The sequence below is a fragment of the Mus caroli genome, unplaced genomic scaffold (genome assembly GCF_978045245.1).
Source record: "Mus caroli unplaced genomic scaffold, Mus_caroli_1 scaffold_20, whole genome shotgun sequence".
In the NCBI taxonomy this organism is placed as follows: domain Eukaryota; kingdom Metazoa; phylum Chordata; class Mammalia; order Rodentia; family Muridae; genus Mus; species Mus caroli.
The window spans coordinates 26,792,761-26,820,464 of NW_028227275.1; the positions used below are offsets into that span (position 1 = coordinate 26,792,761).

General features: G+C 41.7%; 3 protein-coding genes across 3 annotated transcripts; 1 reads left to right on the plus strand and 2 right to left on the minus strand.

The window, feature by feature from the left end:
- Window positions 1–1,078: 1,078 nt before the first annotated feature.
- Window positions 1,079–6,723, minus strand: LOC110285736 (interferon-induced protein with tetratricopeptide repeats 3). The gene is made up of 2 exons (XM_021152116.3): window positions 6,514–6,723; window positions 1,079–3,051 (listed from the first exon to the last, which is right to left on the minus strand). The coding sequence occupies exons 1-2, from the start codon at window positions 6,516–6,518 to the stop codon at window positions 1,845–1,847; spliced, it is 1,212 nt and encodes a 403-aa protein (XP_021007775.3). The 5' UTR covers window positions 6,519–6,723; the 3' UTR covers window positions 1,079–1,844.
- A 3,360-nt stretch (window positions 6,724–10,083) lies between these two features.
- On the plus strand, window positions 10,084–16,412 carry LOC110286033 (antiviral innate immune response effector IFIT1-like). The gene is made up of 2 exons (XM_021152488.2): window positions 10,084–10,169; window positions 14,289–16,412. Exons 1-2 carry the CDS (start codon window positions 10,138–10,140, stop codon window positions 15,667–15,669), a joined length of 1,413 nt encoding a protein of 470 aa, XP_021008147.1. The 5' UTR covers window positions 10,084–10,137; the 3' UTR covers window positions 15,670–16,412.
- Window positions 16,413–19,501: 3,089 nt separating this feature from the next.
- On the minus strand, window positions 19,502–24,799 carry LOC110285937 (interferon-induced protein with tetratricopeptide repeats 3-like). Its single transcript, XM_021152411.3, has 2 exons — window positions 24,568–24,799; window positions 19,502–21,168 (listed from the first exon to the last, which is right to left on the minus strand). The coding sequence occupies exons 1-2, from the start codon at window positions 24,570–24,572 to the stop codon at window positions 19,962–19,964; spliced, it is 1,212 nt and encodes a 403-aa protein (XP_021008070.1). The 5' UTR covers window positions 24,573–24,799; the 3' UTR covers window positions 19,502–19,961.
- Window positions 24,800–27,704: the final 2,905 nt, after the last annotated feature.

The following is a 27,704-nucleotide window of genomic DNA, read 5'->3' on the forward strand; positions in this document are numbered from 1 at the left end:
TTGTTACCCTGGTCATTCTTTACGAAGAGCATTCAGTCAATGTCAAGCTCACTTCAAGTTTCCAGGTTTTGATAAGTATATTTTGTGTTTATCAGAGGCTCCTTGGCGTGTGGAGTTTTGGCACAGTTCTAAATCAGGAGAGGCAGATCCATGTATTGTCAGGGCCCTCCACCCACATACACCACTTAATAAGTTTCCATTTACTAAACTGACTAGGCAATCATTTCAGAACTTATTTGAGTTATTTTGTCCAGAATTTAATCACCCATCTAAGGGGAAGAAATTTATTCAACAGCTAATCCTATTTCTCTTTTATTCCTTTGTTGTGTATAACTTGTTGCTATAAATGATACTTATGAATGGATTAAACAGTGACTTCAAAGCTGAGCTTGGCTCCATACATGTGAAATCCCAGAAGGAGGGATGCTAAAGCAAGAGAACTATTTGAGACAAGCTTGTCCTTCACCGTGAATTCCATGCCTATCTTGGCTAACAGGGCAACTCTGTCTGAAAACAACAACAGCAACAATACTGTCTGCAATTGAACACATGAAGAGTGTCAGAGACCCTCCTGAAGGCTGAGCAGAGGGAAAGTCTCAGAAGCAGGTGCTGACCACCTGTGGCCTCACACACGGATGGGAGGGCATTTGCTCAGGTATCTCTGGGCCCCCAGAAGTGTGGCCAAACACTCAGCTCCTAACTGTACACAGGGCTCAACTGGATCATGTGGACTGCAAGAAGAATAGAAGTTCCTATATACACTGATTATACTTGATTAGCTCAGTGTAGACATAGATGCTAAAACACCTGTGATTTGATACTCTGATGAGCATTCACAATTTCCAATCATCTTAGCAGAGGAAGGACCTTGAGAAGACTGGAAATTTTTCATCCATTTGTATAACAAATATTGATCATGTCCATCCTCCTCCACTTCCCACCATGTACCCCTAGGATTCCCCACCATGTTTCCCCACCTGATTGCTTGGCTTCTCTTATTCTAGAAAACGTTCATTTTTTCTTCAGAAAGGGGTTGAGCGGTCTCATGAGGTGCCCCAAATGATAAAAGAAGAAACACTGAGACTTAATAGTTCTGTTTTATTTTCCTGCCTCTTACCACCTCACACAGGACTGTATTCTAATTGAAACTTTTACATTTATTCTACAATTTCTATTTGGCATATATGTTAACTCTACAATCCTTGTTAGGGATACACACACACACACACACACACACACACACACACAGCCGTAAAACCACAGTAGCATACAAAAACGATGTGTAAAAAATATTCTAGCCTTACGCAAAAAAAAAAAAAAAAAAAAAAAAAATCTTTCAGGGTTAAGCAACTACAGTGAAATGGAATGAAGAAACCAGAGTGAATTTTGTTGGCAGTTGCCGTTTATTGCAGAGAAAAAATGTGGTCAAAAGGTGCTCTGTGAGCTTTAAGCCCCATTCCCTACATGATTAGTAATAAGGTGTGCTGACTGGAAAATTGTATGGCAAGGATGAGCAGAGGAGTCAGGAAAGAGAAAGCAGTTCCTTAAAGAAACAATCAAGAGTGCTTGTCAGCAATCCTTGGCAGGAAGGCTCCTGATTTTCCAGCCCATTCTCCCCATGAGCAGCACTCCACAGCACATCTGTCTCACAGTAGAACTGAGAGACTGTCTGTCTGCACTCTGACACACTCCTCTTGTCCTCAGGTTTAGATGGTGCCAGAAAAAGCATGCCTGTGCCCCAAAGTGTGTTACCTCCCAAACCCCTAACCCATTCAGGTACTCCTTTATTCCTGCAACTGCCAAGATTCCATCAAAATTTCCTACTGGAGGTTAAGATCTGCTGCCTATGTTTGCTGATTAACCTCTTCCTTCTCAATTGACCTTTCATGTCTGGGAAACTGCAACAAACACTCCAGGGCTGCGAGGTCTTCAGACTTCCTGTGGTACTCCTGGAGGTTGCAATAGCGCTCATAGAGGTTTTCTTCCTCAACATTGGGGCTCTCCTTGCTGATGACCATCTGATAGCATCTCTCTACTTCCGGGAAATCGAGGAGATCTGAGTAGGAGTTCAAAGGACTTCGCCTCCTCTGAAGAGTCTTCTGCATGTACTCCATCGTTAATTGTCTCAGTTCTGCCATCCTCTGTCTTCTCTCACTGCTGACAACATCTCCTATATTCTGTAGCTGCTCCAGTATTTCCCTGTAACGGCACATGACCAAAGAGTAGAGGGGACTGTTGTTCACTGTGGATCTCAGTGCTTTTCCAAGTAATTCAATAGCTCTGTCTAGGTTACCCTTTTTCTTGTAAAACTGAGCTGCCTTTTGGAGGACATCCGTTTGATTAGGAGCTTTTTCCAAAGCATCTTTAATCATTCGCTCCCCTTCAGCTTCTTCTCCCATCCTCAGCAGTTTCAGGGCCAGGAGAACTTTCACGTACTGGTTCTGAGGATTCAGCTCTATGGCCTGCTTCAGAGCATCCACGGAGAACTGCTTCTCAGGTTTTTCTCCTAGGCGGAACATGGCGATGGCCATCCCAGAGGAGCACTCTGGGTCCTTGGGCTTCTCTTCTAGAGCCTTTTCAAAGCACATTTTCGCTCGTTCATTTCTTCCACACTTTAGGCGTGTCCATCCTTCCTCACAGTCAAGTTCTGGGCATTCCATGCTGTAAGGATTCGCAAACTTTTGGCAAACTTGTCTCACCTTGTCAACATAAGCCTGAGCTTCTGAGAGACAGCCCATGTGATAGTAGATCCAAGCGTAGTTTCCCCAGGTGACCAGAAGTCGAATTTCTGCTTGATCATTGTGCTCTGACTTCCGTAAAACTTCAGCTTGCCCTAAGCACTCCAGGGCTGCCTTGCTTTCGCCATCTAGGTGCTTTATGTAGGCCAATAAGTCATACATTGTTGCCTTCTCCTCAGAGTTTAAATTTTCAACCTGGTTGCACACCCTGTCTTCCAGATGACTCGACATACTTCCTTCCCTGAATAAATTCCAGGTGAAATGGCACTTCAGCTGTGGAAGGATTGTTTCCAGAGATTCCTGGTTGACCTCACTGTGGAGAAAAACAAAACAAACAAACAAAAAACATGGTCACTCCAATGAGTACCCACAAATCTTGTGTAACTTGTGATGTTTACTTGTGCATGGTAACTGGATGGAGACTCAGGACATTGAAAAATTAACCACCTTCTTTTGGGTTTCAGACTCAGATGACAATGTGAGCCACGGGCTCTAGGAGATGTTTATTTTCTGCCTCTCCTTTCTAATTGCCAATTTCTCAGATTTGAAACTCCAATTAAACATTCCACTTTTAAGTCTGCACACTTTTCTCTCTTCCACCTGCTATACATTTGTGGTAGTTCCCGTGGACAGATTCACACAGCCAGTGCAGGAGGTTTTTCCTACACTGAAGGAATGGGAGCCTTGCTGGTGACTACTTCATCCACAAGGAAGTATTACTCCCATTTCAGCATGTATATCAACAAATCTGTGGTCCCTTTAAACCAGTTCTATACCCATGTCCCTTCTTTGCCTTACCTTAGATTCATTGATTCAATAATCTTCAATTCCCTGCAATTTTGCACTTTAATCATCTACAAAAGCTGCTCATGACTCAGGACAGAAACACAGTACAATTTCAGAGGCTGTCATTCTTTATCCCTGTTCTAATTTACAGGGTGGCAGGTGCACCTCAGGAAGAAGAGGGCCCTGATAGTGTGCTTCCCACCTCTGATAAAACAGACTTCAATACTGAGCATGGTCATGGGCATTCCCAATCCCAGAACACAGGGAGAAAGGGGGGGGGGGCAGAAGTCAGCTGATCTGTGTGTGTTTGAGGCCAGCCAAGGTGACATGAGGAGACTCTGACTCAGAAAAGGGAAAAGAAAGGAAGGCATTTCCAGTTCTCCCAGACATAATCACTAGGTGGAGCTTTAGATTACAGAACTATCCTTGAACTCTCTTGAAGAGGAATCAGAAGGACATGAAGATAACCACAAAACAGCAACCCACAAATTCTTATGTAGCTGAGCTAGAACTCGAGGTGTTGTCTTCTAGGTGTCTGCTCTCCTGAGGCAGATTGTTGTGAATGAGGAGTGACCCATGCATCTTCAAGGCCTTGACTGACTTCAGCTCTTCCCTGGTTCTGCCCTTACACAGATTAAGTATAAAGGAGAAAGTTGCTGTGTCTGCTAATTTCCACACTCAATCTGATGGGATGTATAATTACCATAGAAATACACCTTTGAGTGTATCTAGGAAGGTTGTCAAAAACATTTAACTATACAGTGCAAGTCTTCCAAAGTGTGGGTGGCAAACCACCCTGGGCCAGGGTCCACGATTAAATTAAAAAAAATAAATAAAATAAAGCAAGCTGGGCACCGGTATTCACCTGACTCTGCTTCCTCACTAACCACAGTGAGAGCAGCATGTGCTGTTACCACCATGCATTCACTGCATGTTCATCCCCTCCAACTCTGAGCTGACATAAATTAACATTGTCTTCCTTAGGTTGCTTTCATCAGGTCTCTTATCATAGCATCCTAAGCAATGTAACTAACACAGAGAGACAGACATAATACACAATTTGGTTAAGTTGGGTTATGGGAAATTTAGACGTAGGAACATTTACTGCCTAGACTGAAAGACCAAAACAGACAAAGAACCTAGAACAAGAGCTTTTCATGAGATTTTACAGGAGATTCTTATCCAGAAGGGGCCAGGTGCCTTCCCAGGTCCTTTATTGACCCCATTCTTCAATTTCTAACATTACTGGGGAAGAACAGCTCAAGCAACCTCTGGTATCACAGAATGCAGTGGTATAGATTCCTGGCCAGCAAAATCGAGAGGGTCCAGCTAGAACCTGCTTAGATTGGTAGCTCTATATTCAGCCAAACAGAAAACATATCAAAGCCTCTTGTTCAGCCTTGCCATTAAAGTTCTACACATGTCAGTTTTCTGGTCAAACACACTCCGAACTAATACTGATCGTCTCAGAGGCCCATTCTATGGGAAGGAGTAAGCTAATGTCCTTGCAAGTGCATGATTTTCATCCCTTGTGATTCCAACCTGAACCTTGCTAACCCTTGTTACCCTTGGAGTTGAGGGTAGGGAAGACTGTCTTTTTTCTTAGCGTCCACAGTAGCTAATAACATCAGCCTTCCCTCAGCCATCAACGCTTGTATCCTTCCCTCATATGTATTTGTCAGAAACATTAGCCCTTCGTCTTAGTTCTCTCTGAGTCTCCTCCAATGGCAGGTATAGTTTCAGTTAAAAAAAAATTCACTGTCTGGAGATATGGCTCAACAGTTAAGAGCACTTGCAACCCCATAGTGGCTCACAACCATCTGTAATGGGATCTGATGCTCTCTTCTGGTTTGTCTGAAGACACCCAAAGTGTATGCATATATACAAAACAAATAAATCTTTTTAAAAACATCACAAATGCTATGATTACTCTTTACTTACAATACACTGCACTTATTTTAATGATTTGTGTACACTGGGTCTCAGCAATTGTTTATGCCCTTGTGCCCACCCACAGTCCTTATAAGTTATGTCTGACATCCCTGAGATTCCTGTGTGTATCTTCATATTCTACCCTTACCATCTCTACGTAACCATTGTTCTGCTTCCATAGCTACAAATTAAGCAGAGTTTGTGTTTTGAGGGAAAATGTGTTTTTGCTTGTTCTTCAGCCTTAAATACTAGAAAAAATTAACTTTAAACTTTGAGATTTTGTGGCATATGAGAAATTAAAAAGAAAACCCTATTTAAATAAAACCCCTGCTCATCTGTGAGAACTATTTCTTAAGACCTCAATCATGAAGTGGTCATAGTTTTCACAAACATGAAGTGAGCTTGCAGTACTGTTTCCAACTCTTACACTAGCTGCTGGTGAAGAATTGGGTCCTTTGAAAAAGCACACACACACAGACACACAAACACACAGTCACAAACACAGAGACACATACACACATACCACATACATACACACAGCAACACACATGCAGACACACAAACACACACTGAGACATGAGATACGCATAAACAGAGAGACAGACACATTCAGACACACATACAGATACACACAACAAACACACCCACATAGAAACAAAGACAGACAGACAGAGGGACAAACAGAAGTTAGACAGACAGACAGACAGACAGACAGACACACACACACACGATATTCTATTGTCTTGATCACTTTGAATAAAACAACAAAAAAATCCCAGAAAGAGTGACTCCTCTAGTGCTGGCTTTGAGTCAAACTTTGTGCTTCAGTGGACCGACCTGTGTCTATCAATATTCTCCAAGAGCATCCAGTGAGCAGTTTTAGAAACTGTATTGTCTTCCACATTTACATAGAGTAATAATGAAAAAGGTCCAATTAAAAACAAAGCCATGCTCATGCAAGTGTTTTCAATCTACAAGCAAGCAGACAACTTAAGACTCTCTGTGCAGTGATCAGCTCAGTTTATCATTTAATTGGAGAACCAGAGATTGCACTGACCTCATGATGGTGATCTGTTTCTGTGCTGCTGTGAAAAGCTGTTTGTGGGCTGAGCTGTTCAGATCTCAGTCCACTCTAAGTAGACACTTATATAAGAGGGCAGTCCGGGGATAAATGCATCAACTCATGCTCTGCTGCTTCTGAGGATTCAATGTTTTTGAAAGGGAAGAGGAAAGTAGAAACTGAAACAGACTTAAAATCAACCAGAAGAGGAAAGTGAAACTTTCCACTGAGACCTTCTATGTCCTGAACACAGAATTGGATAAGCTCTGGACTCTGCCTCTGGTGTCAGAGGGTGGGTAGGCATTTCCTCCAGCCTGACAATCCCTCTGGGAGGAAAAGAGTGTTTTCCTCAAAGTCTCTAGTGCACTCTGCTGAGGTTTCTGGGGCCACATGAAAGAAACTATTCTAAAATATTTTGAAAGAAGTGGTAGTGAGTTTCCCTCTCCTGAGTTCCCTTGTGGTACACAGGTTTCAATCCAGCTTTTTATGACTATGACCATGTTTCTAGCTCTGGAGTTTTGCCAGAGGATAGTCAAGCTAATGTTTTCATTTTATGCTACCCTGAATTCAAGTAGCAAAACACCAGGGGGATTTGCTGTGCTGTTTAGCAACTAGAGGTCTGTGGTGACCATTTACTTTACACCCAGTCCCTGAATAGAACTGGTAACATGTGCATAAGTGCTTCCTGGGTGGGAGAGGAGACATGTGATTAAGTGAAAGACTTCTGCTTTGAGTTATAAAGTCATGCAGGAGTAGAAGGAGGTATGGAGGACCAATCCTTAAGTATGGATTGGCTGCTTTACTTCATGATTTCCTTAAAGTGTAGCTTTCACTGCTTGTTTGCTAAGCATGGCATGAACCTAGTCAGCTGTGGAATTCTGGGTCCTTCTTTCACTTAGCAACTTGAGATTGTTAATGGCATAATAGGTAAGCACACACCTGCTAGACCCACTGCATTTGCCTTAAGGCTAAGCTTTGGAATCTTCAGGCAGCAAAGCCATAGAAGGGATACAATTTTCATAGATCTCATTTCCTTCAGTGGTTCAGAGCACAAAACCTGATTTTGGTCTAGTGGGACTTGGAATGCTAACGTACAAGCCCAAGGTGGATGGGCCTGCATCCTTCTGCTTCTTTTTTCTAATGGATAGGAAACAGTGGGCTGGACACTTAGGTATTGTGTCTTGATATAAGAGATGTTGTAAGTAACGGAAGTGATTAAGTCAGGCAAAGGCCACACTGACAAGGTTGTTTCCTCTTTGAAGAATATAGGGTGCTGTGGTTGACTGATTGACTGATACATCAATTGATTTTCTCTCTTTCTGCCTCTCTGTTGCTTTTGCTCTGTTTTGTGTGTATACACATGTATATGTGTGTGCATGCATTCCTCTGTGTGTGTGTATGTGTGTGTGTATAATTTTGCACAGAGGAGAAAAGAGGGCATACTATTCAGTGGAGCAGGATCAGTGATGGGTCAGAGTCTTTGACTAGATATTTGCATCTAAAGCTTCCTCTGGCTTGTTAGACAGACACTTTAAATACAGGCTGGAAGAAGGCAGCTGGGGGAGAGAGAGACCTTCCTTTCATAGGTTTCTTTCTCGTCCCACTCTGCATGTAGGGTGCTGAGAAATCAGCAGTGAAGTAGCATTCTAGACACTGTGCTTGGCTATGTCTAGGGTTTTTAACTTGAGCCTGAAAATGGGAATATCTACATTGCCTTGGATTAAATCTTAAAAGAGATCTTTAGCATCTATACAGGAATCTCACCACAAACCCACAAGAAAAGTCCTGACCCTACCCTGGTTGACCTGTAAGTAAATCTGGTTTACAAATATTAACCAAAGAAGCCAAGATTCGCATAGCAAATCTGCAGCAAAGTTCAGTAAAGACCCTGGGTAACCATCTCTCCAAGTGCCCTTTTGGTGTGGCTCAGTGCAATCCTGGGTATATAAAGAATATGAGAGCAAAACACATTCTTGTCCTTCATTATGTGTGAGTTGGGGAGAAGAGAGAAAGTCCTCAGGAAAAGATGTCTTCAGGTGACTAAACCTCAGGTTCAAGACCAATTCCTACTTATGGGAAATAATCTAGTCAAAGGCCTCTCTCTGTCAAAGATACCTCTGAATGCATGGTTTTACCATAGATTGAAGGGAAGGCAATTAATGTATATGGAAATGCACAGCTGGAGACTGCTCTCATTTCCAACTTATCTGGCTATGCAGATGTCTACAAAACAAGATAGAGAAACTAAGAATGTGACTCAGCTCACAAGGAAGCCTCAGAACCACACCTTTTCAAACTTTTTGCTTCCACTGCTCTTCTGTTGGAGGATTACACAAGCCTTGGTCTCAGAAATGTTGATTAAACTATGAGTTTGGTTTAATGGGCATTCTGTGGGATTGTTGTGACCATGTACCAGGCAATCAAAGAGAACAGCTTAAAAACAATGAGGACAAGTCAAAAGGGATGCATAGATACAGAATTAGATGCAAGCATCCACACTTCCCTTGGTCCTCTAGGCTCTTTTTGGCCATGGTGGTCTGATAACTAAGCACATGTTCTACTGGCCAATTCAAATAAAGTTGTTTGGACACCTAATAAGGTCAGGATTGTAGTCTAAGGAGACAAAGGTAGGAAATCCACAGAACGATATACATGATGTGACCTTTGTTGTTTTGAAACCAACATACCAAATAAAAAATGGAAATACCAATCACCTGCAAGCTCATTCTGCCACGAATTCTCTCTCAAGCATTCTGTTATACATAAACTATGGCCTTCCTGCAATATGTGATCTTAACTAAATAATATAGCGTGTTCTATGAAAATATGGATCCCTGCCTTTGGTCTTCTTGCTTCTACAATGGGTATAAAACCTCAGTAATGACCTGACACAAACACTACATGGGGGCCAGCACGAACATGGCTTCCCAAAACAATCTCATTAGCTTCCTAAAGCAAGCATGTCTTTGTTGCTGGAATTTCAAACCCTAAGCCCATATAAAAACTTGCAATATATTAATTATAATTAAAGTTATATGCCTAGATTTGACAGATGTAACACTATACTAGGTTATTCCCCAACTATAAGACCTTTTTCAAGTTGTGTTTTCTCCTGGCCACGTGGTTCTGGCTCATCATGGCTTATCCTCCTCTTCTTCTGTCCTCTCTCCTTGCTCTCCTGTTCTCCTACCATCTCTCTTTCTATACCATACTCTTGAACCTCCAGTTCCTCCTTTCCCCTCCTCTGCCTAACCACAAGCTCCAGCAATTTTTTCCTAGTTAAAATGGGAAGAAGTTTCATATGACATCACCAGAGTACATGATGGACAGACAGCTCCTGGGGGCTTAGGGAGGGGAACCACTCTTAAGGAAGGAGAATTAACAGCAAAATACAAACAAGCACCAAACCAACCCACCACACTTCTTCCTTATCGAAGAGCAGACAGCACTCTGTAGGTTTCATTTTCTCTAAGTTGGAACCTTGCCAGTTTCAGTTAGGAACTGAGATAGTGGCAAACCATTTGGTAATTCTTCCATGTATAAATACCTTGCTTATCCAGAGACTCCCTAGAACACTTTTGATTGAGTTTGGAAGCATCTCTTGGCCTGGATTGAAGTGCTATGGAGCAACTTCTGACTCCCAGCAACATGAGGTAAAGGCTTTCTCTTCATTTCTCACCATAGTTCTGTATATTTTGACACTCTAAACATAGAACCTTAACTAACCTGTTCCCAGGCATGTTTCCTCCTATGGAGTCATCCTGTTCATGTTCTAATGTTGATAGGTTGGCACAGTCTGCACAGTGGGGAAGGTTTTGGGTAAGATGCAAACAACAGCAATAGCATAATGACCTTAGGCCTTGTGGGAGGAGGGGAAGGGAGATTCTTTAGGTCTGGGAGGGTCCTGAGCCCTATATGTCGCAAGAAGCTTCTCTAGAGTTCGAGGACAATTCAACTACCATAAATGCAAGAGGTAGATTGCTGGACACTCATAAAGAACATCAAAAATTTACCTTTCCCTGCATGAATTGCTGAGGTGGTGTAACCAAGTGACTGATGCAAAAAGAAAGTTAAAAAAAAAAAGGAACCAAAGAGACCTAGATAAATAAGTCCATGGCCTCAGCTTTCCCACGAGTGGGAAATCAAGCATGGATGAAAGGGATCCAGGGAGGAAGATAAGGATACGTGCATAGGAGAACTTCTTGCCTGCATCAGCTAGCACAGGAACGGCCACATTGCTCTTAAGGGACTTAATAAGAAGGTGCTTTTCTCTCCAAAGGAGGCACCAACCACTCTTATAGTTTCCTACCACAGTGGCAGTTTCCCAAGGGAAAGGTTAGAGACTGCCCATGGATGGACAGAGGCCTGAGCCTGAACAGACACTGCCAAGTGGAAGAGAAGAGATGGTTGATTTCAGAGTAATGGGGAAAGGAGAGGAGGCAGGGTGGGATTTGATAAGTTGATTGAATCTTGGTCGAATGAAGAAGCAGCCAGTTTTAAGATGATCTTTTTTTATTTTTCAATTTGTTTTCATTGATAGTGCAGAGTTTTCTATAAAATAGATTTGTTTTATCTTCTGTGTGTGAATTTTGATTGCATGTGTGTGTTTATCACATGCCCACAGGTTCCATAAAGGCCAAAAGGCATCAAATTCCCTGAAACTGAGTTAGAGGGTAGGTATGATCCACCTGATGTAGTTTCTGGAAACTAAACCAGGGTCCTCAGGGGGAGCAGTAAATGGTGTTAGCTACTGAGCCATCTCTCTAGTCACCCTGATCAGACTTCTATGTTTATGGTAAAATTATGAAAATATCCTCACTGCAAAACTTACATTAAACAAAATCAGCAAAGATCCATTGAAGCTCATGTGTCAGTATCAATTGGGTACCTACTGGAAACACTCCTTCTCAGGTTCCAACCCCAGATCTGGTCACTCAGAAGCTCTGGAGTATGCTCAGCAATTGGGATAACAAGAGATTTCCAGTGCTGCGCTTGAAATGTTAGACACTGAGCCAGCAAATTAGAATCTTAGGACTGTGAAGCTTGGATTCTAAAAACCACACACCCCTTTCTTTTCTAGTTTGGTTAGATGTAGTAAACAACAAAAATACACTTAAAGGAATTCTACCTACTTTTCTGAGCTTATCTGTTATTGCAGTTGGTTCAGGAGGAAAAACTCATAGTAAAAGGGCCCTGTCACCAGGCTCCCTCCTCCCACACATGCCTTCACTTAGCATAAGAAGAAGGAGCATATTGGTGACTGCAAAGAAAAGACAATATTTTTAACCTCAGATTATATGTGACCCAGAGAATCATACTTCAGTTCCCCAGGGGTACAGGAGTGAGGGAGAGTGAGCTCTTTACTGATCAAAAGAGCAGAGAGCAAGAATCCAGTCGGACAATTTGAACAAGGCCTATCTAGCACATGCTGAGGGGGACTAGGTGACCATGCACTCATTCAGACCTTGTAGCACACATCTCAGAGTGCTCCCTGATAACAGAGGACTTGGGCTCGTCAGCAGTCCTATGGTGGAGAGAATGCACACCTGGGATGATATTCTGCTCTATAGTCTCCTTCAGGTCCCAAACCAAGAGGAAAGCAAGTGATATCATCAAAGTAAGAAAGAAGAGCAGTTTTTCCTATCAGGTGACAGCAGAGCCTGTGAGGTTGTTCAAGTTCTGCAGCCTCAAGGGAAGGAGAAACCTGCTATGCTCTCTCTGAACATAGTGCCATGAGTAGATCATTTGAAAGGGAGTCTATTTGCCATTAATGCACTAGTGTTGTACCAAGAAATGTTTGGGAACCTCAAAAAGACCACGGAGGCGCCAGTTCTGATGCAATCACATTGGGGTGTCTCCAAGTTTGAGCTTGGGCTCCATGACAACCTTGAGAGAGCAGGAAGGTAGAACCCTGAGCCTTGTTTTAGGTCATTACTTACAGAGGCAAGAAGAGGGAATCTAGCCTGATGGAGATCTGGTTGGGTGGTGATTATGCTCTTTAACATAATGTACTGGTGTTTGGAGTGAAACCATAAATTGAACTTTCCATTTTTTTTCATATGTTTGGTTGTTCGGGAGTAAATTATCAGGGGCAGGCTTGTAACCTGGACTTACAGATATGTTGGGGAATAACCTGGACATTGGTGCTAGACACAGGTTTTGTAGGAGGTTCACTTGGAGACTCGTATTAGACACAGGTGTTGTTGGGGCATAGTGTGTAAACTGGTGCTGGTTCCTGGCCTGTTAGTTAACTTGAGTTCAACCTTTGGTCAGGGACCCTAAAATGGAGACTGGACACTCAAGATTTGTTCTCATACTAACTGGGCCAGTGCTCACCTACCTGAGCTTGGGTCAAATATTTTGAAAGCTTGAGCGATTCACCCCCAAATATTTTCAGAGCTCTAGAGTACCATGAATCTATGTGGACATTTTCTCTGGGAAGTGCCTGTTCTCATCATCCTGGGATGTAGTGAGTAGAAACCTTCAGGTCAAAAAATTTGCTCAGTGATAATCAGCTTTAGTTTGTAGAGACAGCCTTTTTCAACTATCAAAAGAAAATTTGTTTTTGTCCGTAGTGCTTTTAAAGAGAGAACTTCAGAGAAGATACATAGGAAGAGAAACACTCAGTCACAGAGATTCCCTCAGTACTATGCTTTTAGATAGATGGCAGGAAGTAATTGCTGTGATTGTAGAGGTTAGGTTTACCCATCCATCCTTTAAGCTAACAAATCACCTGTCCTTGCAATATTCAATAAGCATAACAGGAGATACGTTTGACCTTATACTGTGTCAGCTTTACTCTATGGTCCTGTACTTCCATGCACCAGTTGGAGGAAGGAGGTGTCAACCTCTCATCTATTACATGCATAGGCATTTGGGAAAGTCATCCAGGACTGAGGCCTTTTGAAAACTTGCCCAGCCATCCAACTCCTTTCTGTGCAAGCATAGTGGTGAGATGGCAAGGGAGCAGTAGCCTTCTGAGATCTTGCAGACAGCCTTTCCAGCAGGCCTCCTTGTCCTCTGGCCTTTATAGACATAAGGGTCACTCTTGGTTAGTCTTTCCTGATTCTTAGGGATCATCAATGTCTTTTTAAGGGTTTCTATCACTGTGATGAAGACTAGGACCAAAAGCAACTTGGGGAGCAGAGGGATTATTTCTTTTTCAGGTGTAGACCATCACAAGGTGAAGGCACAGTAGGAAGTCAAAGTGGGAACCCAGAAACCAGATCTGAATCAGAGACCAAGGAGAAGTGTGGCCTACCGGATTTCTCCTTCAGGGTTGCTCAGCCTTCAGCTATTAGAATTCAGGAACATCTACCCAGGCATGTCATCAACCATAATAGGATGGGACTTCCCACGTTGATGAACAACCATAATAGGATGGGACTTCCCATATCAATCATCAACTTGGAAAACGTCTCATAGGCTTGCCTGCTGTCCAGCCTTAATGAATATATTCTCTCCCAAAAGACACTATTCTAAGTGACTTTAAATTTTTTGTCAAGATAGCGTAATGCTCACCAACATGGATTAAACTCGATTAATATTAATGAAGTCATTACATTAATTAACCTTAAGATTTTTTTAATGAAATGGTAGCACTATTAAGTAATGTGTTTTTTATTCAATTAATATGTAAAATTAATTCCCTATAAGGGATTAATATACAGGTTGTTTGGTGTTAGCAGGTTGTTTGGTGACTTAAATGTGGTTTATCCCCAGTACACAGAATTTGTAAAAGGTATCAATAAGTGTTGTCTTTTTTTTTACAGTGCAAATTCTCATAGTAGTCCCATCTATGACAGCCTGGTTGAGCTGAGATGCCATTTCACATGGAGGTTGGTTATAGAAAAGGATGACATGCCTGATTTGGAAGTAAGAATCTCAGAAACTGAGTTCTTTGATGCCAGCTACAGCATCGGGATGTACAACCTCCTGGCCTATGTGAGGCACCTGAAAGAACAGCAGGAGGAAGCCCTGCAGAGCTTACATGAAGCTGAAGCCTTGACCCAAAGTGAGCAATTGAGCAGGAGAAGCCTGGTGACCTGGGGCAACTGTGCCTGGCTGCATTACCACAGGGGCAGCTTGTCAGAAGCCCAGATCTACCTGGACAAGGTGGAGAAGGTTTGCAAGGAATTTTCAAGTCCCTTTCGGTACAGGCTGGAGTGTGCTGAGATGGACTGTGAGGAAGGCTGGGCCTTGTTGAAGTGTGGCACACAAAATTATACACGAGCCATGGCCTGCTTTGAAAAGGCTCTGAAAGTGGAGCCAGAAAACCCTGAATACAATGCTGGCTATGCAGTCGTAGCCTATCGCCTGGATCACATTGATGGCACTTCTCTCCAACATTTAAGGAAGGCTGTCAGCGTCAAACCAGAAGATCCATACCTTAAAGTTCTTCTTGCCCTAAAGCTTCAGGATTTACACCAACTAGAAGAAGCAGAAAAACACATTAAAGAAACTCTACCCAGGATATCCTCACAGCCTTATGTCTTTGGATATGTAGCCAAATTTTACCGAAGGAAAGGATTGGTGAAAGAAGCTCTTGAGTACTTTGAAAGAGCCTTGCAGAAACAACCTTGCTCCACCTTCTTGCATTTCCAGATTGGCCTTTGCCATAAGAAACGACTGATTCAAATAAAGCAAGCTTCAAACATGCAACCAAGAGGGGAAGATAGAAAAAGAGCAGACGAATCCATCCATTTGGCTATACGTCATTTTAAAAAGACTTTAGAACTGAAACCCACATATGAATTGGCATATCTTAATCTGGCTGAAATGTATTTGGAGATTGGTCAGCTAAAAGAAGCAGAGGACAATTTTCAGAAAGTGTTAAGCATGAGTAACTTGCAAGATCATATTCAGCAAGAGATTCATTTCCGGTATGGCAACTTCCAACAATACTATAAGAAATCAGAAGAGGCAGCCATCACACATTACTTAAAAGGCCTGAAAATAGAGGTAACTTCTTACTACAGGGATAAACTTCTCAAGGCTTTGGAGAACCTGGCTGAAAGACGCAAGGAAGATCATGTCCTGGAAAGCTTGAGCCTCCTTGGGCTCATCTACAGACTGAGAGGGGACACAAGTGAAGCCATGTCATGTTATGAGAAGGCCCTGAGGCTCACAGGAGCAGTGACCCCTGAGTTTTGAGGTAGAGCTTCTTGAGTGGCTTGTTAAGTGTGAGCATGACTCCCTTTTCTACGATTCTTTTCCAGCTGTTGCCTTAACTATATAAAACCCCATGAAGGAAGGTACAGATGGTGCCTTTTCTATTGCTTCTATTGCTTTCTATTGCTTCTACAGCCCTAATTTATGGTTGAGGGCCTATGAGTGTGTGCCAGGAGTGTCCATTCTCCAGTCACACAGGCTGGACATTTTCCGTATGAGTGTGCCTTTGGATTGCATCTTCTCTAACACCAGTCTTCCAGTATCCTGATCAAAGGACACTTGACACATTAAGGCTTATTTTTTATGGGATGTCCCAAATTTCAGCAACATCTGACAGCAAAATAAATGAGCAATGGTGAGCATCACAAAGGAGAGAATTGCAAGATATCCTTACAGTGTTTCAGTCCATAGGCCTATTTTTATAGGCTTTACCACAGCCAGAACCTGCTGGTCAATGACCCCCAACCCAATTATCAATGCATCTTTTTGTATACAAGTGTTTGATTTCAGATAATTGTGGTGGATTTCTGTGGTCTACATATATTGGTATTTATTCACCACTAAGTAAGATTTAAGGCTTCAGGACGATAGAATAAAGCAGTAACCTCTGTGGGATGTGCCAACAACAACAACAAAATGACAAAATTGCTACCTGACACCATTCAGACTATGGAGAGTTGTGTGATACACCTTGTTGCTTTCCCAACCCTATCATATTCAATAAAATCTGCTAATATCACAGACTTGTGACTGTATTTTTTGGGAACATTAAGATCTGTATTCTTTGATTGGATGGAACCAGAGCACAGCAAAATCAAACTGCATAGGGCTAGGAGGGACAAAGCAAGGAAGCTCTGGGAATATACACACTACTGAATCTTAAAGAATACAGGGGAAAGAGAGAGGAGGTTAGACAACCAGAAGGATATCTGAAAGACTCCTAAGAACTTGTATTAGTTACTGTCTATGTGAAATGCTCTAATACCTGTAAGTCAGTGTGCACATACAGAATTTAAAGGAGAAACAAACATACACATATAGGTATTGTTACTCATTCTGTGCATGTGTGTGTGATACAGCATAGATAGATAGATAGATAGATAGATAGATAGATAGATAGATAGATAGATACATACATACATACATACATACATACATACAGAGATAGATACATAGATACTTAGATACATAGATAGATACAGGGATACATAGATAGATATATAGATACATATATAGATACATAGATAGGTTGTAGATACATGCATGCATAGATACATAGATACATAGATAGTATAAACATAGATGATAGATAGAGGGATAAACAGGAACAGAGGGAATGTAGGAGCAGATCAGGGATTGGGAGGAAGGGGGAGAGAGAGAATTAGAGTGAGGGAGATCTTACAAAAGGACTGGTAAAACAAATGATCAACCTCATCTCAGCTATCTTTTCAATTCATTTCTAAGCAAACAAATTGAGTATTTTCTATGTTACAGATTTGGGATAGTTTGGTATAACTAAAACAGTTTGCCCTTATCTCCATCTGGTTATCTGTGTTCTTTTAATGTGGCAATTGTTGTGTCTTCTTCATGTTCCAGAATTTCATAATGAGAAAGAATCTATAGATAAACGTGCTTGGAGCATTATACTCTCAGATGTGCCATCTATCACCTTCTAAACTAGTATCGTACAATGAGAAGTGGTTAGTAAGTGCTAGCACTTCCCTTTGAGATGGCACCGCTCTTTTCATGCACACACCTATGCCTTAGCATGTTCCTGTGGTTATGCATATTTTTTAAAATTTCCCCACGCCTGCCTTATGTTACAGGAAAATGATGATGTGTTTTGTTTCTGAGGGACATGTGCCATAAACATGCAGCTTTGTTTTAGAATTATTCAATAGATGATGACATATGGGGGTGTGTGACAAGGGATGCTACAGGGTGCCGTTACTTACTGTGCTATTGTTCCTTACATAGCCTTTCATTACATTATTACATTTAAATATAAATATGACTGACTTTTATATAAATTCCATGGACCATGCTGGAGCATGATGGTCTGATGCATGTATAAGCTGTGGAATGGCTGCTTCAATCTATGAACATGAATCACCTTCAATACTTATTTTTTCCATAGGAAGAACTCTCAGAAGCCACTCTCTCACTAAATCCCAACGTTATTGTCTTCACCCTCCATGCTTCATTTTCATGCTTCTGCAACTAATTTTTACAACGAAAAAGTTTTGTATTATGTATATTTATTTTTTATCATTATTTTAAACTATTTTAATTTTTACACTCCTTATTCCATTTCCCACCCCATATCTCATGAGTAATTTTTTCACATACAGTCTTGTTGTATTGTTCAGTCTGGCCTAAAACATAGAATGCCATGTAATCTGACCTGATGCTTACCTTCCTGGGACAGAAGCTTGTTACCCTGGTCATTCTTTACGAAGAGCATTCAGTCAATGTCAAGCTACTTCAAGTTTCCAGGTTTTGATAAGTATATTTTGTGTTTATCAGAGGCTCCTTGGTGTGTGGAGTTTTTGCACAGTTCTAAATCAGGAGAGGCAGTTCCATGTATTGTCAGGGCCCTCCACCCACATACACCACTTATTAAGTTTCCATTTACTAAACTGACTAGGCAATCACTTCAGAACTTATTTGAGTTATTTTGTCCAGAATTTAATCACCCATCTAAGGGGAAGAAATTTATTCAACAGCTAATCCTATTTCTCTTTTATTCCTTTGTTGTGTATAACTTGTTGCTATAAATGATACTTATGAATGGATTAAACAGTGACTTCAAAGCTGAGCTTGGCTCCATACACGTGAAATCCCAGAAGGAGGGATGCTAAAGCAAGAGAACTATTTGAGACAAGCTTGTCCTTCACCGTGAATTCCATGCCTATCTTGGCTAACAGGGCAACTCTGTCTGAAAACAACAACAGCAACAATACTGTCTGCAATTGAACACATGAAGAGAGACCCTCCTGAAGGCTGAGCAGAGGGAAAGTCTCAGAAGCAGGTGCTGACCACCTGTGGCCTCACACACGGATGGGAGGGCATTTGCTCAGATATCTCTGGGCCCCCAGAAGTGTGGCCAAATACTCAGCTCCTAACTGTACACAGGGCTCAACTGGATCATGTGGACTGCAAGAAGAATAGAAGTTCCTATATACACTGATTATACTTGATTAGCTCAGTGTAGACATAGATGTTAAAACACCTGTGATTTGATACTCTGATGAGCATTCACAATTTCCAATCATCTTAGCAGAGGAAGGACCTTGAGAAGACTGGAAAATTTTCATCCATTTGTATAACAAATATTGATCATGTCCATCCTCCTGCACTTCCCACCATGTACCCCTAGGATCCCCCACCATGTTTCCCCACCTGATTGCTTGGCTTCTCTTATTCTAGAAAACTTTCATTTTTTCTTCAGAAAGGGGTTGAGCGGTCTCATGAGGTACCCCAAATGATAAAAGAAGAAACACTGAGACTTAATAGTTCTGTTTTATTTTCCTGCCTCTTACCACCTCACACAGGACTGTATTCTAATTGAAACTTTTACATTTATTCTACAATTTCTATTTGGCATATATGTTAACTCCAGATTCATTCTTAGGGATACACAAACACAAACACACACACACACACACACTCACACACACACAGCCGTAAAACCACAGTAGCATACAAAAACGATGTGTAAAAAATATTCTAGCCTTACGCAAAAAAAAAAAAAAAAAAAAATCTTTCAGGGTTAAGCAACTACAGTGAAATGGAATGAAGAAACCAGAGTGAATTTTGTTGGCAGTTGCCATTTATTGGAGAGAAAAAAATGTGATCAAAATGTGCTCTGTGAACTTTAAGCCCCATTCCCTACATGATTAGTAATAAGATGTGCTGACTGGAAAATTGTATGGCTAGGATGAGCAGAGCAGTCAGGGATAGAAAGCAGTTCCTTAAAGAAACAATCAAGAGTGCTTGTCAGCAATCCTTGGCAGGAAGGCTCCTGATTTTCCAGCCCATTCTCCCCATAAGCAGCACTCCACAGCACATCTATCTCACAGTGGAGCTGAGAGACTGTCTGTCTGTACTCTGACACACTCCTCTTGTCCTCAGGTTTAGATGGTGCAAGGAAAAACCTGCCTGTGCCCCAAAGTGTGTGACCTCCCAAACCCCTAACCCATTCAGGTACTCCTTTATCCTTGAAAGTGCCAAGAATCCACCAACATTTCCTACTGGAGGTTAAGATCTGCTGCCTATGTTTGCTGTTTAGCCTCTTCCTTCTTGATTGACCTTTCATGTCTGGGAAACTTCACGAAACACTTCAGGGCTGCAAGGTCTTCAGACTTCCTGTGGTACTCCTGGAGGTTGCAATAGCGCTCATAGAGGTCTTCTTCCTCAACATCGGGGCTCTCCTTGCTGATGACCATCTGATAGCATCTCTTAACTTCCGGGAAATCGAGGAGATCTGAGTAGGAGTTCAAAGGACTTCGCCTCCTCTGAAGAGTCTTCTGCATGTACTCCATCGTTAATCTTCTCAGTTCTCCCATCCTCTGTCTTCTCTCACTGCTGTGAGCATCTCCCGTTTTCTGTAGCTGCTTCAGTATTTCCCTGTAACGGCACAAGACCAAAGAGTAGAGGGAACTGTTGTTCACTGTGGATCTCAGTGCTTTTTCAAGTAATTCAATAGCTCTGTCTAGGTTACCCTTTTTCTTGTAAAACTGAGCTGCCTTTTGGAGGACATCCGTTTGATTAGGAGCTTTTTCCAAAGCATCTTTAATCATTCGCTCCCCTTCAGCTTCTTCTCCCATCCTCAGCAGTTTCAGGGCCAGGAGAACTTTCACGTACTGGTTCTGAGGATTCAGCTCTATGGCCTGCTTCAGAGCATCCACGGAGAACTGCTTCTCAGGTTTTTCTCCTAGGCGGAACATGGCGATGGCCATCCCAGAGGAGCACTCTGAGTCCTTGGGCTTCTCTTCTAGAGACTTTTCAAAGCACATTTTCGCTCGTTCATTTCTTCCACACTTTAGGCGTGTCCATCCTTCCTCACAGTCAAGTTCTGGGCATTCCATGCTGTAAGGATTCGCAAACTTTTGGCAAACTTGTCTCACCTTGTCAACATAAGCCTGAGCTTCTGAGAGACAGCCCATGTGATAGTAGATCCAAGCGTAGTTTCCCCAGGTGACCAGAAGTTGAATTTCTGCTTGATCATTGTGCTCTGACTTCCGTAAAACTTCAGCTTGCCCTAAGCACTCCAGGGCTGCCTTGCTTTCGCCATCTAGGTGCTTTATGTAGGCCAATAAGTCATACATTGTTGCCTTCTCCTCAGAGTTTAAATTTTCAACCTGGTTGCACACCCTGTCTTCCAGATGACTCGGCATACTTCCTTCCCTGAATAAATTCCAGGTGAAATGGCACTTCAGCTGTGGAAGGATTGTTTCCAGAGATTCCCGGTTGATCTCACTGTGGAGAAAAACAAAACAAACAAACAAAAAACATGGTCACTCCAATGAGTACCCACAAATCTTGTGTAACTTGTGATGTTTACTTGTGCATGGTAACTGGATGGAGACTCAGGATATTGAAAAATTAACCACCTTCTTTTGGGTTTTAGACTCAGATGACAATGTGAGCCACGGGCTCTAGGAGATGTTTATTTTCTGCCTCTCCTTTCTAATTGCCAATTTCTCAGATTTGAAACTCCAATTAAACATTCCACTTTTAAGTCTGCACCCTTTTCTCTCTTCCACCTGCTATACATTTGTGGTAGTTCCCGTGGACAGATTCACACAGCCAGTGCAGGAGGTTTTTCCTACACTGAAGGAATGGGAGCCTTGCTGGTGACTACTTCATCCACAAGTAAATATTACTCCCATTTCAGCATGTATATCAACAAATCTGTGGTCCCTTTAAACCAGTTCTATACCCATGTCCCTTCTTAGCCTTACCTTATATTTATTGATTCAATAATCTTGAATTCCCTGCAATTTTGCAATTTAATCATCTACAAAAGCTGCTAATGACTCAGGACAGAAACACAGTACAATTTCAGAGGCTGTCATTCTTTATCCCTGTTCTAAATTACAGGGTGGCAGGTGCACCTCAGGAAGAAGAGGGCCCTGTTAGTGTGCTTCCCACCTCTGATAAAACAGACTTCAATACTGAGCCTGGCCATGGACATTCCCAATCCCAGAACTCAGGGAGAAAGGGGGGGGGGGCAGAAGTCAGCTGATCTGTGTGTGTTTGAGGCCAGCCAAGGTGACATGAGGAGACTCTGACTCAAAGAAAGGAAGGAATTTCCAGTTCTCTGAGACATACTCATTAGGTGGAGCTTTAGATTTCAGAATTATCCTTGAGCACTCTTGAAGAGGAATCAGAAGGACATGAAGATAGCCACAAAACAGCAATCCACAAATTCTTATGTTAATGAGCTAGAACTCTAGGTGTTGTCTTCTAGGTGTCTGCTATCCAGAGGCAGATCGTTCTGAACGAGGAGTGACCCATGCATCTTCAAGGCCTTGACTGACTTCAGCTCTTACCTGCCTCTGCCCTTACACAAATTGAGTAAAAAGGAGAAAGATGCTGTGTCATCTAATTTCCACTCTCAATCTGATGGGGTGTACAATTACCTTAGAAACACACCTTTGGGTATATCTAGGAAGGTTGTCAAAAACATTTAAGTTTACAGTACAAGTCTCCCAAAATGTGGGTGGCAAACCACCCTGGGCCAGGGTCTAAGATTAAATTTAAAAAAAAAATAAATGAAATAAAGCAAGCTGGGCACCAGTATTCACCTGCCTCTGCTTCCTCACTAACCACAGTGAGAGCAGCATGTGCTGTTACTACCATGCATTCACTGCATGTTCGTCCCCTCAAACTCTGAGCTGACATAAATTAACATTGTCTTCCTTAGGTTGCTTTCATCAGGTCTCTTATCATAGCATCCTAAGCAATGTAACTAACACAGAGAGACAGACATAATACTCAATTTGGTTAAGTTGGGTTATGGGAAATTTAGACGTAGGAACATTTACTGCCTAGACTGAAAGGCCAAAACAGACAAAGCTGTAGCTAGAACAAGAGCTTTTCATGAGACTTTACAGGAGATTCTTATCCAGAAGGGGCCAGGTGCCTTCCCAGGTCCTTTATTGACCCCATTCTTCAATTTCTAACATTACTGGGGAAGAACAGCTCAAGCAACCTCTGGTATCACAGAATGTAGTGGTATAGATTCCTGGCCTGCAAAATCTAGAGGGTCCAGCTAGAACCTGCTTAGATTGGTAGCTCTATATTCAGCCAAACAGAAAACACATCAAAGCCGCTTGTTCAGGTTTGCCATTAAAGTTCTACACATGTCGGTTTTCTGGTCAGACACACTCAGAACTAATACTGATCTTCTCAGAGGCCCATTCTATGGGAATGAGTAAGCTAATGTCCTTGCAAGTGCATGATTTTCATCCCTTGTGATTCCAACCTGAACCTTGCTAACCCTTGTTACCCTTGGAGTTGAGGGTAGGGAAGACTGTCTTTTTTCTTAGCTTCCACAGTAGCTAATGTCATCAGCCTTCCCTCAGCCATCAATGCTTGTATCCTTCCCTGATATGTATTTGTCAGAAACATTAGCCCTTCCTCTTAGTCCTTTCTGAGTCTCCTCCAATGGCAGGTATAGTTTCAGTTAAAAAAAAATTCACTGTCTGGAGATATGGCTCAACAGTTAAGAGCACTTGCAACCCCATAGTGGCTCACAACCATCTGTAATGGGATCTGATGCTCTCTTCTGGTTTGTCTGAAGACACCCAAAGTGTATGCATATATACAAAATAAATAAATCTTTTTAAAAACATCACAAATTCTATGATTATTCTCTACTTGTAATACAATGCACTTATTTTAATGATTTGTGTACACTGGGTCTCAACAATTGTTTATGCCCATGTGTCCACCCACAATCCTTATAAATTATGTCTGACATCCCTGAGATTCCTGTGTGTATCTTCATATTCTACCCTTACCATCTCTAGGTAACCAGTGTTCTGCTTTCATAGCTACAAATTAAGCAGAGTTTGTATTTTAGTGAAAATGGGTTTTTGCTTATCCTGAAGCCTTAGATACTAGAAAAAACATAAACTTTAAACTTTGAGATTTTGTGGCATATGAGAAATTAAAAAGAAAACCCTATTTAAATAAAACCCCTGCTCATCTGTGAGAACTATTTATTAAAACCTCAATCATGAAGTGGTCATAGTTTTCACAAACATGAAGTGAGCTTGCAGTACTGTTTCCTACTCTTACACTAGCTGCTAGTGAAGGATTGGATCCTTTAAAAAAGAACACACACACAAACACAGAGAGGCACATACACACACTGCATACATAAGCAGCAACACACATGTGGACACACACACACACACAGAGACACAGAGATACACATAAACAGAGAGACACACACATACAGACACACATACAGATACACAAAACAAACACACACACATGGAAACACAGACAGACAGACAGACACACACACACACACACACAAAACTTTCTATTGTCTTGATCACTTTGAATAAAACAACAAAAAAATCCCAGAAAGAGTGACTCCTCTACTGCTAGCTTTGAGTCAAACTTTGTGCTTCAGTGGACCTATCTGTGTCTATCAATATTCTCCAGGGGCATCCAGTGAGCAGTTTCAAAAACTGCAGTGTCTTGCACATTTACATAGAGAAATAATGAAAAAGGTCCAATAAAAAAAAGCCATGCTCATGCAAGTGTTTTCAATCTACAAGTAAGCAGACAACTTAAGACTCTCTGTGCAGTGATCAGCTCAGTTTATCATTTAATTGGAGAAGCAGAGATTGCACTGACCTCATGATGGTGATCTGTTTCTGTGCTGCTGTGAAAAGCTGGGTGTGGGCTGAGCAGTTCAGAAATCTCAGTCCACTCTAAGTAGAGGCAGAGTCCAGACACCAGAGGCAGAGTCCAGAGCTTATCCAATGCTGTGTTCAGGACATAGAAGGTCTCAGTGGCAAGTTTCACTTTCCTCTTCTGGTTGATTTTAAGTCTGTTTCAGTTTCCACTTTCCTCTTCCCTTTCACAAGCATTGAGTCCTCAGAAGCAGCAGAGCATGAGTTGATGCATTTATCCCCGGACTGCCCTCTATATGGATTGGCTGCTTAACTTCATGATTTCCTTAAAGCTTGGCTTTCACTGCTTGTTTGCTAAGCATGGCATGAACCTAGTCAGCTGTGGAATTCTGGGTCCTTCTTTCACTTAGCAACTTGAGATTGTTAATGGCATAAAAGGTAAGCACACACCTGGTAGACCCACTGAATTTACCTTAAGCCTAAGCTTTGGAAGCCTCATCTAGCAAAGCCACAGAAAGGATACAATTTTCATTGATCTCATTTCCTTCAGTGGTTCAGAGCCCAATGCCTGATTTTGGTCTAGTGGGACTTGGAATGCTAATGTACAAGTCCAAGGAGGATGGGCCTGCATCCTTCTGCTTCTTTGCTCTAATGGATAGAAAACTGTGCGCTGGGCCTCTGTGCATTGTAAGTGTCTTGATATTAGAGATGTTGCTTTAGTAGTTCAGAAAAGATCTGATCATCAGAAGTGGTTAAGCCAGAAAAAGGGCACACTGACCCAATTGTTTCCTTTTGAAGAATACAGGGGATTGTGTTTGACTTGGTGGTTAGTTGATTGATTGACTGACAGATCAATTGATTTTCTCTCTCTTTTTCTCTTTCTGTTTCTTTCACTCTCTGCTTTGTGTGTGTACACATATGTGTGTGTGCATGCATGCTTGCCCTTCCATGTTTGTTTGTGTGCGTGCATGCATGCTTGCCCATGGGTATGTGTGTGTGTGTGTGTGTGTGCTTGTGCAGAGAAGACAAAAGAGGACATAATCTCTCAACCCTTAAGCTGGAATTACAGGTGATTGAGCTGCTCAGCTTAGGTGGTGGAATCTAGACCCAGGTCGTCTTGACTAATTAGACATCTCTCTAGCCCTACCCAGAATCTAACATAACAGATATTTTCTACCATAGTTAAATGAGCTCTGCATATTCTTGGTTCTTGTTTTATTCTAGTTCTTGCCTCAAGATCACATTTTATTCTGTCCTGTATTAGTAGCAATTATTACTACTAGTCATCATTAATAATTTTCCCCATTATTGGAATAAACTAAACTTATTGTAGTAACGTTAAAATCTCTCCTTTCAAAAAAATATGTAAAAGTGAATCGTTCACTTCAAAAGAATAGAAACATTTAAAAGCAAAGGTATATGTGAGAACTCTGCTCTTTTGAGAATATTACCTCAGGTTGGGATCTTCTCCGTCTTCTTTTAGCTGGACATGTTTGAAATTTCCCATTACACACTTGCACATGTTTAAGAGAAGACGAGTCACAGGATACATAGTCAGAGTTTGGCACCTCCACAATTTTGATAAAGAAGGTGCATCTCTTGTTTTAAAAGAATTATTGAATACTTTTATGTATATGAGTACACTGTAGCTATCTTCAGACACACCAGAAGAGGGCATCAGTTTGCATTACAGATGGTTGTGAGCTACTATGTGGTTGCTGGGAATTGAACTCAGGACCTCTGGAAGAGCAGCCAGTGCTCTTAACCACTGAGCCATCTCTCCAGTCCTCAGGTGCATCTCTTCAACATGAAGCTATAAACACCATTTCAAACACCCGGCCTTGCTTCAGAAATAGTTTTGCTCAGATGAAGAAGGCAGCAAATTGCCTGTCTTATTTAGATACATGCAGTAGCAAGGTTTAGCAAAGATTCATCTTGCTCAAAATCAAGCATCTGAAGGCCATGTATCCTCCACCCCTTGGTACTGTTTTCTGAGCTAAGTATTAACGAAGGAAAAGAGTTTCTTTGCTGGCTGCCCCATTGGCACAAGGTGAGAGCATGAAGTCAGGAACCCAATTCCCCCTAAATACTCTTTATGATAACAGGCCCAAAGCTATAGCATGTGGGACGTCATCTTAGCCAAAGGAATTTAAAGAGCCACAATGAAGAGTTAGCTATCCGTGCTCTCATGTTCACTGTAACATTATTCAAAATAGTCAGATTACAGCACCAAATTAAATGTCCATCAATGTATGAATGTATAAAGAAAATACTGTGTGAATGTAATACATATGTACAAGCACATAGACATGTGCTCATACACAAATGGATACTCAAGCACACACACAGAAGTACACACACACACAATGGAAAAAACAAGCACATGCATGATGGAAAACATGACACACACACACAAACTGGAATACTATCACATCTTTATAACTGAGTACAAATTACTATTTCTATAAAAGATTTATTTTAATATGTATTTATATAGTGTCTCTCTGTGTGTGTGTGTGTGTGTGTGTGTGTGTGTGTGTGTGTCTGTTTGTCTGTCTGTCTGGCCACAAGTGTATGGATATTTCCAGAGACCAGGAAGGCCATTGAAGTCCCTGGAGCTGAACTAGCAAGTAGTTGTGAGCCACCTGCTATGCGTGCTGGGGAATGAACTAGAAGACCAGGAAACTTTCCTAACTTTGGAACCATCCCTTCAGCCTACTAAACTTAATCTAAAGACAGAAACTGGAAAGGGGAAGCAGAGAGGCTTTCTAAGGGCTGTTGATTAGATTATCATCAGTGCAAATAGTTGAGAGCATTATGCAGCCAGTCCAGCACTGCAAGGATCTCAGAAATTTCCAGACTCAGGGTGGAACAGAATTTCTGTTAAAAAAAGATTCATCCAACAGAAAATGTGGTACATTTACACACTGGAGTACTACTCAGCTATTAAAAAGAATGAATTTATGAAATTCCTAGGCAAATGGATGGACCTGGAGGGAATCATCCTGAGTGAGGTAAACCAATCACAAAGGAACTCACATGACATGTACTCACTAACTAATAAGTGGATATCAGCCCAGAAACGTAGGATACCCAAGATGTAAGATACAATTTGCTAAACGCATGAAACTCAAGAAG

What these genes read in the sequence shown, in the direction of transcription:
- LOC110286033 (XM_021152488.2), top strand. Translation starts at nt 10,138, where the DNA reads ATGGAGCAACTTCTGACTCCCAGCAACATGAG. An exon ending in CTGACTCCCAGCAACATGAG is followed by an intron (nt 10,170 to 14,288) that starts GTAAAGGCTTTC and finishes TTTTTTTTACAG; the next exon opens with TGCAAATTCTCATAGTAGTC.